Here is a 13,834-nt window from a genome sequence, read left to right as displayed (position 1 = left end):
AGCTGAATGGTACCATTGGACATTCCTGTTGTTGAAAGGACTTTTTCCTTCAAGAGAACTCGGGCTTAGATTCTTACTTCATTGCCTGCGTGCTCACTCATGAGTGGTTCCTAGAGATTTTGAAACAGCATAAAGGCCCATGCTTGGCTGTGTTCCCAGGGGGCAGAGGGGAACAAAAAAGCCTGAAGGCTTAGACTTGTGATGGAAGTCCATAGTCTTGTGGAGAGGACAGCCGACATCACGCGTGGCCATTCCGAAGGAGCAGGACCACCAGCAGCTGGAGGGCCCAGTTGCTTTGGTTTGCAGCAAGCTGGCAGAAATCTCAGCCATCTTAGCAGGCTTTGATAGAGCTAGTTGGGAATGCTTGGGAAGATATATTTATAGGAAGAAAAACCACCAAGGAACGCAGGATTTTACCAAATGGAACATGATTAGCATTCCTTGCAAATTTTATAAAATTGGAAATCACTTTAAAATCCACAACTGTTTGTCCTCAGTTGTGAAACCCTGCACCAAAGCTCAATGTAAAATTCTTCGATTAACTTGGTTCTCATTTGGAAGACATTTCAAGAAAATTAACTAATGCTCTGAAATCCCTATGATTGACATTTCAAGACCTTTCTGTCCACGGAGAGATTGTATTTGATTGCCTTCCACTCCGGATTAGATTTCTAAATGTTGATTTGGTGGGGCGCCTGGGTGGCTCAGTTGGTTAAGTGTCTGCCTTCAGTTCAGGCCATGATCCCAGTGTCCTGGAATTGAGTCCCACATTGGGCTCCTTGCTCAGCGTGGAGCCTGCTTCTCCCTCTGTCTTTGCCCGTGCTCACTCTTTCTGACACATAATTAAAAAATATATATTGATTTGGCACTGACAATCCAAGTAGCAGTGTGTACAATTAGACCATCGTGTTTTTGACATGATGAGCTTAGAAGTTGAAGTTCATAAAACAGATAATATAAAGGCATGCGAAGGCTTTACTGAAGCTATACGGCAAGGGGGAAAAGTAGCCTCTAGACAGTTTTTGAATGTTTAGTCCAGTGATTGATGGAATTATGAAGAATCCAAGAGCATTCTTTGGGATGGAGCCCAACTGGTAATCAGAGGCAAACTAATTCAATGCTTTGTAAAAACACAGTCAGCAAAACAGAATGCAAAAATAAGTCAATTAAAAAAAAAAGTGGCAGTATTAGGCAAGACGTAAAAACAGAATTAGACAATCATAGCTAGACTTGTATCAAATTTTAACTAGTAGGAATGACTAGTAGGAAAGAACTTGTGACATGGGGCCAAAGTATTGTATATTCAGTTCCTACATGTGTGTAATTTATCTCATGTTTAAGAGTAAGAATGAGTCCCAAAGAGATATCTTATTCCAACTACGAAGTAGAAGCCACTTTAGAAGAATTTTACAGTTACCTGTTCTTACTGCCTTTGACAGCTTAAAGATTTTCTTTCCTAGGGCAAGCGATTCATTGGCAGAAACTGGAAAAATGTACACACACACACAGACACAATTTCTTTCTGACATGCGTGTATCAAAACTTACCACTGCTGGCAAGACCAGTCTGCAAGTATGAGATCAGAGCATGGCTTTATTCTGAACCTATGGCAAGACTACTCCTAAGAGGAGCCAGGCCCCCAAATGACTGGTCTTTTCTAGTTGAAACTTCCAACTGTTTGGCCTTTCAGCTGCTAATGACCATAGCCGCCCCCTCCCCATCAGCAGGAATGTCCGGGGTCACATGTAAAGTTTAGGTCTTATAAGCACCTGCCGTCACCTCGTCACCTCGGCATCCAGCTCTGGCGCCGGCATACAGACCCACCGGGTGGTGCTGATCCAAGAAAGCCTTCTGAGGGCTTGGGGGTTGCCTGTGGTGCCACTGGGCGGCACAAGTTAATCCTCATGAAATTGTCCAAAGACCAGTACGTACCCTATTTCTTAGTGTCTAACTTTAACAGTAGAGTTAGGCCTCCGTTTGGACGTGAGGCTTAGGGTGATTCTGGCCCCACGGCCCAGTAGCTTTTGGTTTCCTCAATTTCAGTGTCCATTTTTGTCTGGAATGACTTCCCTGTATATATGTTACACACAACTTTGAGCTCTGCGATCCTGGTAAACTTTTTGTATCCATGCGGGATTCCAACGAGCTTAGAACTTGCAATGCGTACTGTAAGAGCCTCTCAGACTGGTAGAAAGTCGTAGATAAAATTCGAAGCTGTAAATGAGAAATGCAGCACAAATACAGAGTTGAGTATTTGCAACACGACCGTGAAGACTACAGGAGTTAGCTGTCTGACCCATGGCTGAAAAACGTTTGCCAACCCCTGTTCTGGACTGTACACGGTCCTATTTTGATGCCCCCAGGGAAATCAGTTAGGCATTTTTGTGCATGGTAGCTTGGTGGACATGGTGATTCTCGATGCGGACATCTCAACGTGGGTGCACGGGTGCGCGTGTGTGTGTGATCACGTCTGTAAATCTGTATCTACCTATAAATCTGATGCACTCACAGATCTTCTAGAAGGACACAGGTTCTAGAGGGGGTGTTTGCCTGGCCACCCAAGGTGGTGTGGTTAGGATGACTCCCTAATTAATGCTTTCTCCCAGGATGGGGTAAACCCATCTGGCAGGGAAAGTGTCCCCAGGAGTGAGGTCTTCATCCCAGCCCCTGAACGCTTTCCTCTGGCCCCTGAGTCCTGTCCCCAGTCTCTTTCGCGTGGGACCCCACAGATTTCCACCTGCTTGCTGTCTGCACCCGGACTTCTCTGCATGGTCCTAGTTCCCAAGGATCAGAGTACAAGCCTTGCCTCCCTCCCCAGGAGAAGTTCGCTGCTCCTGGATCCAGCGTGCAGTGGTCTCTTGGGGGCACCTGCGATGTGCCTCTCTGGGGTGAGCAGCGCCCCGACTCTTCCATGGAGCCAGTGTCTAAGGGTGGGTGGGAGACCTGACAAGCATGTAAGGATCCGCTCCGCAGCTGCTTGGCCTCGTCAGGGTCGCACCGGAGCTCTCACCAGGAAGGGTCCTGCCTGTCGCCGTGTTTGCTGTGCCGTCCATTTGCCCACTGGCACGTCCCGGTCAGTACTGGTCTCCTTGTGAGGTGGTGGTCTTTCAGACCTTCCCGCCGCATGTGTTGGTCTGCTGTCCTCTGGGAGGGTGCGCTTTCTCAGGACCGTTTAGGGACCTGGAGGAAATGGTTTCTGGAAAATGAGGTTTTTCTTCCCGAAACAGCAGATACGCTTCTTCTGTGTTCCGTTCTGTTTCTACTTCAGAACATCCCCGATCTATCTGTAGAATATGGATTCCTACCTACATCAAGAGGCCGTACGCTTTCTAACCCCAGAGCACATTTTAAATCCCTTAATGTATATTTCCTCCGTGTGTGGAACAGACATACTCTCTCCTTCTTGCTCTCCCTTTCTGTCTGTCTGTCTGGCTCTCTCTGTTTTCCTCCCCACCCCTCCTCCTTCCCTCTCCCACCTTAAATTCCTAAAGTGAGGGTCAAGAATTTCTGCTCTCAAATCTCCCACCACCACATTTCCTACAAATGTTAGACAAATCAGTTCATTGTTTTTAATACCTCAAGATGAAATCTCAGCCCTCTGCCTTGCCAGATTCTTATGTTTTGCTGAGGCTGAAATGAGGAAATAAATTCATTCATCTGCTATACAGTCAGCCTTTATTTTCTCCTGAGCTTCCATTTTATTCATCCAAATCTTAGATCTCTTCCTTCTCTTTTGTCTGGTTTGTGCTAGCCTCATCTCAGTGCTTGTCGTCTGTCCCCCGTCGGTGACACCATCTTCCTTATGGCCGCTCCTAGTCTTCCTGGCCACCACTAATGTCCTTCCCTCCTGCTGCCCCATCCAAAGCCCCCACAGTTGACTTCCCTTTCTCATACGCCCACGCTTCCAGAACTTTCTCAAAGCTTGCCTCATTTTGTGACTAAACTACCTGGTCCTTTGTGATACAAACAACTTCTGCTACTCACCTCTAGAAAGAGGAAATACTTCCAAATTGACCGCCTGGAACTGGCTGGCACAATGGTTGGCTGGCATCTAGTCAGCTCCCAGTCAATGTTGGTTGAAGAACAAGGGAAGGAACGGACTCTCCTAATCTTAGCCTACCAGTGGGAGTCAAGTGAGTTTTCCTTAATCACGTGTGTATTCTTTCCTCATATGTGAAATGCCTATGAAAGCCTTCACCTTCTGCCACAGAGGGCATCAGAATCGGACCTTAGTCACAATATTTTTATTTTAAATCTACCATCTTTGCTGTACACGTGCAACTTTGTAATTGATCCCAGAAACAACTAGAGACATTGATGGTGGCCCTGAGATTGCCTGTACCGGGTCCAGCGTAGGGTGTAGCCACAAGGGCAAAGCATTGAGCATGCAAATGTTTATTTACTCACAGTATTAGCAGTCAATGACATGTTGATGGTGTGGGCTTTTTATTTTTAGCATCCTGAGTAATCAAATGTATTCATTCAGATTAAGCAGAAACGTTCAAAGGAAGACCTTTGTTTTCAGGAAGTTGGCATATTTGCAGTTAAATAGCAACCAAAAGAAGTTTCTTTTGAAGAAGACTTCCAAGTAGGTCTAGAGTTTGGTTTTAGCCATTTTGTGTGACAATAGCAATAAGAATTTAGTCTCAAACAACTTCTTGAGATTTCTTTCAAAAACAAATGGAAAGTTCACCTTTTCTAGGTATAGAGGAATGTTTAAGACTCATCACTTGCCAGCTTGTTTCTAGGATTGAATCTTAAGTGTTATTAAGTCTTCATTTAAAAGAAACATGAATCTTACTGTGTTGCCTCACTTAGATATAACGTATACAGGATCTTTTAACTTGGAGCATTCTCTGTTTACAGTTCTGAAATATTTAAGTAATACCAAAAATAGAGTCCCATTGATTTTGGTGGTTGTTGTCGCTTACATTCTTTAATTCAAGAAATTTTACATAATTTAAACTGTGACTTTTATTTAACACAAGGTTCTGAGCCAAGTGATCAGGAACAGCATCGAAAGAACAGCTCAGCATTTATGATTTCATATTTGTTGCCCAGTGGGATGTAACTGTAAAGTAATGGGACAGTTTTTCCAAAAAACATTCCAGGAGTTATGGATCCAGGAGGCCCTTGTCCCCTTGAAAGCAGTCACCTGGGGAAAGCTACACATTTGTTCCAGTCATGCTGCGGTAGCTTAAAATGTTGTGGCATGTTTCTTTTTAAACTGCCTCTGAACTGCTGGGAAATAATAGAGTAAAATGACATACTATTTTAAATATCCTGGATCGTGGCAGAGGTGAATTTGATTTTGATGAGTAGCCAGAAATCATCCCAGGATCAAGGAAAACCAGTACAATTTGGAGTGTTATTTGCAGTCCCAGTTGGGTATAAAATAACAAAATGGGCTTTCTTGAATGGGACAAAAGCTAACTCGTGAAACTGATTGTTAAAGAGGCATTCCAGAACCTTGGACCTTGGAATAAATGTCTAAGCTCCCAAGGTAGCTAGTAGAAAGATTGATACATGTATAGGTTTAAAAAAAAAAAAAATTGTGTTTGCAAAATAAGATCAGTTTTATTACTTTGTAGACATACCTTGTAGATGAAAAAAATACTCCTATCATGGAACTCTTTATAAGCAAACTTCTGAATGTAAGTAGAATTTCTGTCTCCCTCTTTCTAAGCCTCTTGAGAACTCTGAATTTCTATAATGACTTATTCTGAATCTTCAGCTTTTAAAATAGTAATGTTCTCCATTTAAAAAATGGATGCTTTGAGGCTTCTCCTCACCTTTTCTGATCAACTTGGTTACCTCTGCTATTCCTTTTTTTTTTTTTCAAGTATCCATCTTTGTTCTCTCTGAGACTCTCAAAATCCATTTCCTCATGGTAAAAATATCATTAAGCTTTTGAATCAGAATAGAAAATAAAATCTAAGCTGAAGGTTATTAATTGTTCGACATTGTTTTAAGCTCTTTTTTGTGGCATTAATAATAAGCAGATGGTTTTCCTTTTTTAAAACGGGACCCTGACATCTTAGTAAATAAGAACATCAAATTATTATACAAGAAGTCTCAAAGGCTTTTAAAAAATAAATACTCTGAATTTTGGCGTTCCCAGTGTTTTTCATTCCCACTAGTGAAAGCTTTAAAGAGAGAGTTCAGCCAAGCGGCTGGACCAAGTTTCTGTCATGTGGCCGCCCCCCGCCCTGCCCCGGGGGGAGCTTTTAGACTGCCCGGTGGGCAGCAGAGCTGACATGTCCTGCTTCACCAAATTTCCGAATTTATCCCACCACCTCCAACTTCTCCAGGCCAGCCAAGCCCCCATTTCTTCACTACTAAGTGGGAAATAATAATAAAAAGTAAAATGGAGCGTGGAAGGCAGAGAAAATTGTTATCCTTTGCAAAGAGGTCAAGACAGCTAAATTGTGGCACAATTTCAGCTGTTCAAATTCGACAAGTGTGATTGGACAATTAGGTGACCCAGGTAGTTAGAGATCAAAACGGTCACTGGTTTACAGTTTTAAAAAGTCCCCCTCGTGTTTTTACCACAGACTCATAGAATATTATTTTATTCTACCTGGTAGTAACTGTTGCCTAAATGACTGTTGTTTTACAGTTTGGTGATTTAAATGCTGTGTCTCCTGGAAATCTGGATAAAGGTAAGAAGTGAAAATAATGCACATTTTTAAGGACTTCTTTGAGAAATTCCCATAGGGGAAAATGTGGCATGTGTTATTCTGTGGAAATGGCCGATAACCCTACAGGAATAGGACAATTATGTCTCTTGGAATCCTCATTGTTTCCTTCTCCATTTCTGTGCCTTCTTTATGGGAAGGATTTTAAATGCAAGAACTAAATTTAAATGCTGCTACGAACTCTGCGTGACTCTTGCCCACAGTTCATTACAGGTAACAAGAAATATTTCTGACCGCCACCAGGGTCCTGGAGAAAAGTGATAAAATTTTATTGAAGGCCCACTGGGCAGGTGGAAAGATTTCTCAGCCTGCCCTTCTCACCAATGCGTACTTTTCACTGGAAAAACAGCCCAGAGATAGCAAGGAAGTTTACCATAAAAAAGCGAGATCAGCAGTGAGACAGATGTAAAGGATCATCTGAACACTTGTCAGCTGCAGCCGGCATTGCCACTCAGCAAGACGCCATTCAGATGCCAGTTCCAGAAGGAACTGAGGATCTACAGAACCACACAGTAAAAGGAACAGGGCTCTGGGGAAGTGAGGTTGGGGGAGAGTGCTTGCAAACAAAAACCACCCTCAGTTAAAACATGCAAACAAATATCCGCTCCCGGTTTAAAAAAAAAAGGTAAAGTGTTTAATAAACAAACACTGCAGAAAATATAGGCCTAAAACAAAACAAAAAACACCAAAACAAACAAACAAAAAACCGAGAAAGTAAAGATATCTTGAGGTTCTAAGGAACTGAGTTCTGGAGTCAAGGACAGAATGCCCAGATGGGGGAAAAGTCTACAATTAGCCTTTCCAGGACAGAGCCACAGCTAGCGGGGAAACGGGCCAGAGGAAGGGCTTGGGGAATCTGTATGTGAAGGCAGCGTGGTTCTCTGGAGCCTCCTGCACCGAGGTACTTGTGGCCAGCCTCCTTGCCTCCTTGATGGTGGAAAACATGAACGTGCTGGTGGAAATCCCAAGGAACCCGTCTCACTCCCATGTTAAGCACCACCGTCAGTCTCTGTGACCAGTGGTGCAGGCATTAATTCCTGTTTTAGTAATAGGCATCATAGTCATGCAGGACGGGTAGAAGATAATAGTCCAGAGACATTCCTCCTGCAAATATATACTCTCTGCGGCTAACCCCGTGACAAGAAGGTGAATTAGTGATGATACTAGTTTGTAACTTCAGATCAAGGAAGGTGAGCATTGAAACCCGTGGCCAACGTGAGGCAACCTTGCCTTGCACCAACCAAAGCCTGATGGGTCACACCGAAGGATTTCACCCCGTGTGCCAAAGCGCATAGGCCCCTTCTGCTTGGCACTGAATGGCTTGCCAGGCCTCTCTGTAAAGTGCTGGACCAGAGCGAAGTCTTCAGTCGACTCCAGGAGCACCTAATTTTAGTTTCTGTGTGCTAAATTTCCATAACTTTGAGGATGTTTCTAGAAGATGTCCTTGAGTCTTTATGAGGGCATAACATGTCTATGGAATGGCATTAATTTGCCCGTAGAAGTGGAGACAGGGCTTGTTCTTTGGTGGATTGCTTTGGAGCATATCCATAGGAACCCCATCACCCACAAGTGGACGTGGAGAGAAGTGGCCTTGGGGCACGTAGGTTTGTTCAGCCTGTTATCCCATTGCCATTTCTACCCAGGACATGGTGGATGAAAAGGGTCTCTCCACTCTCTTCTCTCACCTACTGGCTTGAAATTATTATCATTTTTTTCCTTTCACTGCTGCCTTTCTTATTATTTTGACACTATTTCTCAGGCACAGAGATGTTGACGGAGAGGGAGCCACGAAACAATGTGATTTATCCTCACCTTGGGGTGGCCTCACTGGTCCCATTCACCCCCCAGACCTGGTGCTTCTGGAGATATGGCCAAACTGGCGTAGTCAGGGCCTGAGGCTTGAATGTGAAATCTTCAAGAATTCTTGTGGGCTTTTCCACAGAATGAAAATTTTCATTTTTTTCCCCCTGATAATAAAAGTCATTTCAGCTCTATATAAAAATTTCAAATAATACAGAGATTTAGAAACTATGACAAGTGAATCTTCATAGTCAGAACCCTAGGAGATAACCACCATTAAGAATTTAATATGAGGATTATTCCAGTGTTTTTGTGTTTATATATAAGCAAATACAAAAACAGACCCAAAATGTGTCATACAAATATGTTTCGATTATACCGTCTTCACGAAGCACATGTCTACCAGACGTACACCTTTCCCTGCAGCCCACGTTCCCTCTGGATGTGCTTGTTCTGAAAACCCCTATTATTATAAAGTCCATTCTCCAGAGGCAAAAAGGTAACAGGATAAAGTGGATGAGCCTCATCTAAGAACACTTCTGTGTTATAATAATGTGTTACATCCTTTCTAGTCAATAATGTGTTATATCCTTTCTAGTCAATAAATCTCATGTCAGCCTTTTCAGTCACAAGTCCCGCTTCTCTGGAGGCGCTGCTGCTGGCAATTACATGCTGCACAACGTGTGTAACCATGTGTGGAAGCCCCGTTCATCCTCATCACTCTTCTCTGGAACCAGCTTTGCCCCAATAGTAAGATAACAATAATAAGGGATGAAAAGCCAAAGGGCCCATTTGTTAGCAGGGACTTCTGGAGCCTTGTGCTCCACATGGTACAATTCCATTCAGCAGCTCTCGGAAAGAGTCCAACCTCCCTAAAGACTGAAGAGACTGAAGAGATACTTGTTAAACATTCAGTGCATGTTCGTAAAGCCCAAATTTCCTAGTTAAGTAATAGGTATAGTTGAGCAGCTAAACAATTTTTGTTTCAAATGAAAATTTAAACAGATCTTTAAAAAAAAAACAACAGTAAAACATGTAGAAGGTGAAGTAAAAACTCTTTAGATTTTTAAGGCAGAAATCTATTCCCCACTGTTTAAAAATTATCGCTGATGGGAAGGTGTTCTCCACACTCTTCTGAGGAGAACCTTGCGTGTGGTAAGGCTGTGCGTGAGCATTTTCTATCTCTACTGTACATTTGAATTTTAACGGTACGTGCTGGGGGAAAAAAAGAAAGAAACAGTAGTCCATTATAATGGTGTCTTGATTAGCATAAAATATGTTAAAATGTGGAGGGGACAATGACTATTTAATACATTTAAATTCCAGAAATGAATATCAGCTACTAACAGTGAGTGGCAGCGTTGCCAGCAATGGAAACCCACTGTACATTTTTACTCTGATAGTACTACCTCAGTCAGTATATTTTTAAGGGCCTATGTAATATTGTCATCTACAACATTCAAGGACACCGAAAAGTCACCCTTGCATATGCGTGCTGTAGTTATTTGTGAATCAACACTCTATAAACATGGGCACAGATGGAATTGATACCCAGTGTAGATTTCGAAGGAGACGGAGAACTTTCCTTCCTCCTTCCCTTCCTGCCTTAGTATTTTTCACTCATTCCCCAAAAGCAGCATAGCCTACCCAAGTGACTACTTTAGGATGACTCAAATTAGCCAACTACTTAATCCAAAAACTTCAGGAAATCCCAGAGGTCTTCTTAAGAGAACTCTTAGAAGTATCACTCACAACCTAGCCAAGACTCAGTTACTGTTGCCACGTTGGAAAGGATTGCGGGTGCACTAATAGAGCGTGGGTACCGATGAAATGCACGGAGCCAAGACTCTTCTGGTAACAGGGTCTTGGTGTTGTTTGTGCAGACGAAGGCAGCGAAGTAGAAAGCGAAATGGATGAAGAACTGGACGACTCTTCGGAACCCCAAGCCAAAAGAGAGAAGACCGAGCTGAACCAGGCGTTTCCGGTGGGCTGCATGCAGCCGGTGCTGGAGAGCGGGGTGCAGCCCAGCCTTCTGAACCCCATCCACAGCGAGCACATCGTCACAAGTACTCAGACTATCAGACAGTGCAGCGCCACCGGAAACACCTACACCGCGGTTTAAGGAATATTAAAGTGTATTTTTCCAGCTAACATTACCCCTGTTGATAGATTGGGCTTAAGTTGAAAATTGAATAAGCCTGAAGGTCGACTGTTGTCAAATTCTATCTGTGCTGAACATGACCTTTTTTGGAGTTGTGAAATGGAATGGGTGTATGTATTTTGCCAGGTCTTTCTTTGTTTCTTTTTTTTTTTAACGTTAAAAAAAAATCATTTGCCTCTAAATAATGAGAGTTTTTTTTTTCTCTTTAGTTTCAGGTGTCAAGAAGGATTTTTACCACACTTAATGCCAATGTTTTGTTTTCTTATAATTAAAAAGTAATTTACATTTTTTTGTAGCTTAAAATACTTTATTGTTGATCGTTAGTCTTGGTGTATGATTTCATGTGTAAGTTTTTAATTAGATGCACTTCTGTGACATATCAAAAGAAGCGAATTTCTTTGATTGACACTGGAGGCACGCCCGTTTCCAGCAGATGCATCAGATTTCCTTTTGAAAGGTGCTTTGCATTGGACAGAACCACAAGACAGGATTTTGATAACACTTTGGTACGAGAGAGAATACAGAGCATTTCGATTACAGTGCTAGAGGGTTGGGAAGGTCATCTCTTTTTCTCGGGAGAAAAGTCGAGCTGTGCATTTATCAGTTCGGAGTAAATGACAGAACTGCAAGAGATTATGCTAATATGTACATAATTTGTGTACATAATTATTAAACCATATTAATGCAAGCTTCCGTTAAACATTGAATCTTAACCGTTATTTGCATACCAATTCCTCTGTTTAAAGACTACTGATTCTGTATTTGGGACCACTGCACAGATGCATTCTGCTGTTGAGTGGGGCTGTTATAGTTCGATACTGAAGCTGAAAAAAAAAAATGACTTGACTTTTTTTTTTTTTTATTTTGTTTTGTTTTGTTTTTTTTAAGTGTACATGCTACTTACGCTGAGCTGGACATACAGGAAACCATTCCATTTGGATGACTTTCTTTTATTCCAGGTCTCTTTCCTAATAGTAGTTCAATATGCTGCTATTATAGAAGAAAATTTATAGAATGCAAGGAATGTAGCAACCTGCATATCGTGATTTCCTTCAAAAAATATTTCCTGGTTTCTAAAGTTTGTGGATTTAAATTTTAAACAGAACCTGAAGGCAGTGTAACTGGCACACCACACTGTTGCTTATCCCCAATTCAGTCGGATTTGGATAGGTGGCCGGATGGACCAGTGCCATTGAAGAATGTACATCAGGGATCATCGTACCTCGGCTATTACATGGTGCCTTAAAACAGAACTGAAGCTACGGTTTAGTAAGGCTTATTTTGTTCATGTGAATTCTCTTCAATCCATTTGACAAGGTGTACCTGTCACGTTCAGATTCCCGGAGTGAGGACAGGTCACACGTTCTTCAAAGGAAATTTAGGGCAAGCAGAGCAAAACAAAAAGAGAAAAAAAAAGAAAGAAAAGAAAAAAAAAAATCAATTCCCCTCTCCGAGTGACCACGAACGGACTTTTTGTTCATAGAGCTGAATATTACTTGATTACAAATCAGATTACTTAAGGGTGTGGAATAGCAGACTAGTTTTAATTACCAACTTGTCACATAAAATCATACATGTTTTAGGTCATTTTTATCTAGTTCTCATTGAAGAAAGTTAACAAAATAAGCAGGTACTTATCGAAGTGCATCTTTTCAGTCTAAATGTGTTTTTTTGTTTGTTTGTTTGTTTTTGTCTGTGTCTTGGTGTCTGTGTGTCCACAGCGCACACTTGTGTGCCGGTGGGCAGGGGTCTTCTCAAAGTCAGGTGAGGTCCTAGACAGGATACACCCATCGCCATTTGAATTTACATGAAAAGCCAAGGTTCTTTTAAGCACTCAACTTACTAACAGCAACAACACAACAACCACAAAAACCGGCACACGGATCCATTTAAGTAGTTTTTAAAAAGCTGACCAGCAAAAATAAATGAATACATAAACATGTAAAGCCAAAAAGAAAAAAAAAGAGAGAGAGAGAGAGAAAGCACAAAATGATTTACAGATGATTAATGAGGCCTATATTAATCTCAAGATGTTTATCTTTCCAGTTTTGTTGGGATGGGGGTGGGGGGTTGGAAAGTAGAGGGTGAGCCAGTCTGTAAAGTTAAAAGTACCAAATGGCTTATCAGGTAGGGTGTTCTGGTTGCTTGATTGCCTTAGGCGGTTCACAATAACTAAGATCAACAAAGTTTCTTAAGTAAACTTTAAATGTTCTAGATGTAATTTTTTAAATGGATTCAAATTTTGTATGACTCATCTCATATACTTGCAAGCCTTCACTGGCATTCTCCCATCACTCATCCAAATATCACTGAAATAACTATTTCCCTTTTTCTCCCTCCCCCCAAAAAGCGATGAATTTGCACCGTTACACACACAAAAAGGCAAACAAACAAAACAACTTCACTGCAAAGACCACATACCTATTTCATTGTGCATTAGGGGACGTTCACAGGTAAAATTAAAATCACAAAATGAAAAAGACACTTTTCGTTTCGACTCTCCTTTCTGAAAAGCTTTTTTGCTTTCCTCTCCCTGTCCACCAGCCCCAGAACTCCACTCTATCTGTATTGGACCAAATGTATTTGCTGGTTTCACTTTGTTTATTGGACGATTTTCAATGTATTAATTGTAACTGTTCACTGTTGGATATATTTGTGTCATTAGAGGAATCTGATAACAATGGGCAAATTTAGAGCGATGAAAAGGTAGGGATTGGGGACCCTCCAGGCTTCAACATTTCTTCAATTGTTCATGGTTTGTTCTCCATCAGGACAGATTAGGAATTAATAAGTAGGACTGCATTTCCGCTTGGCTCACTAGAAACCTCCAGATCTCCTTTACGAACACAGGAACATTCATCTTTGACTAGGACAGATAGTTCCAAACCAACGGACAGAAGAGCACCTGCAGTCTGAGCTATTTCCGGTGGTAAGACAAGAACACCTCTACCATCAGACACAGACATCTCAACCACTCTCGAATTTGAACTGTGAGCTGGAGGAGAGAATGAAACCTCCTAATTTGTACATTTGAGGCAATTGGAACAATCCCCTTTATTGCATTTATTTGATGTTTGGTTTTCATTTGTTTCATTCATTGAAACTGTGACTTTTCTAAGGAAGACGGATTCTAATACTCTCAGAGTAGATTTATTGACAAGTGACAAGTACACAT

The 13,834-nt window shown here is 41.8% G+C and overlaps 1 protein-coding gene across 4 annotated transcripts in view; it reads left to right on the top strand.

Annotated features, from left to right (window-relative positions):
• The window catches only part of RFX3 (regulatory factor X3), a 284,224-nt gene extending 271,184 nt beyond the window's left edge, over positions 1-13,040 (top strand). For all 4 annotated transcript variants that reach the window (XM_046023089.1, XM_046023092.1, XM_046023088.1 and 1 more), the window contains 2 exons: positions 6,620-6,662; positions 10,382-13,040. In XM_046023089.1, the coding sequence (XP_045879045.1) occupies positions 6,620-6,662; positions 10,382-10,620 (282 nt within the window). In that variant the 3' untranslated portion in view covers positions 10,621-13,040. The remainder of the gene's footprint in view (positions 1-6,619; positions 6,663-10,381) is intronic.
• Positions 13,041-13,834: the final 794 nt, after the last annotated feature.

Source organism: Meles meles, chromosome 11 (genome assembly GCF_922984935.1).
Source record: "Meles meles chromosome 11, mMelMel3.1 paternal haplotype, whole genome shotgun sequence".
In the NCBI taxonomy this organism is placed as follows: domain Eukaryota; kingdom Metazoa; phylum Chordata; class Mammalia; order Carnivora; family Mustelidae; genus Meles; species Meles meles.
Note: the sequence above shows the minus strand (reverse complement) of the source record. Positions and strands in the feature narration are given on the sequence as shown.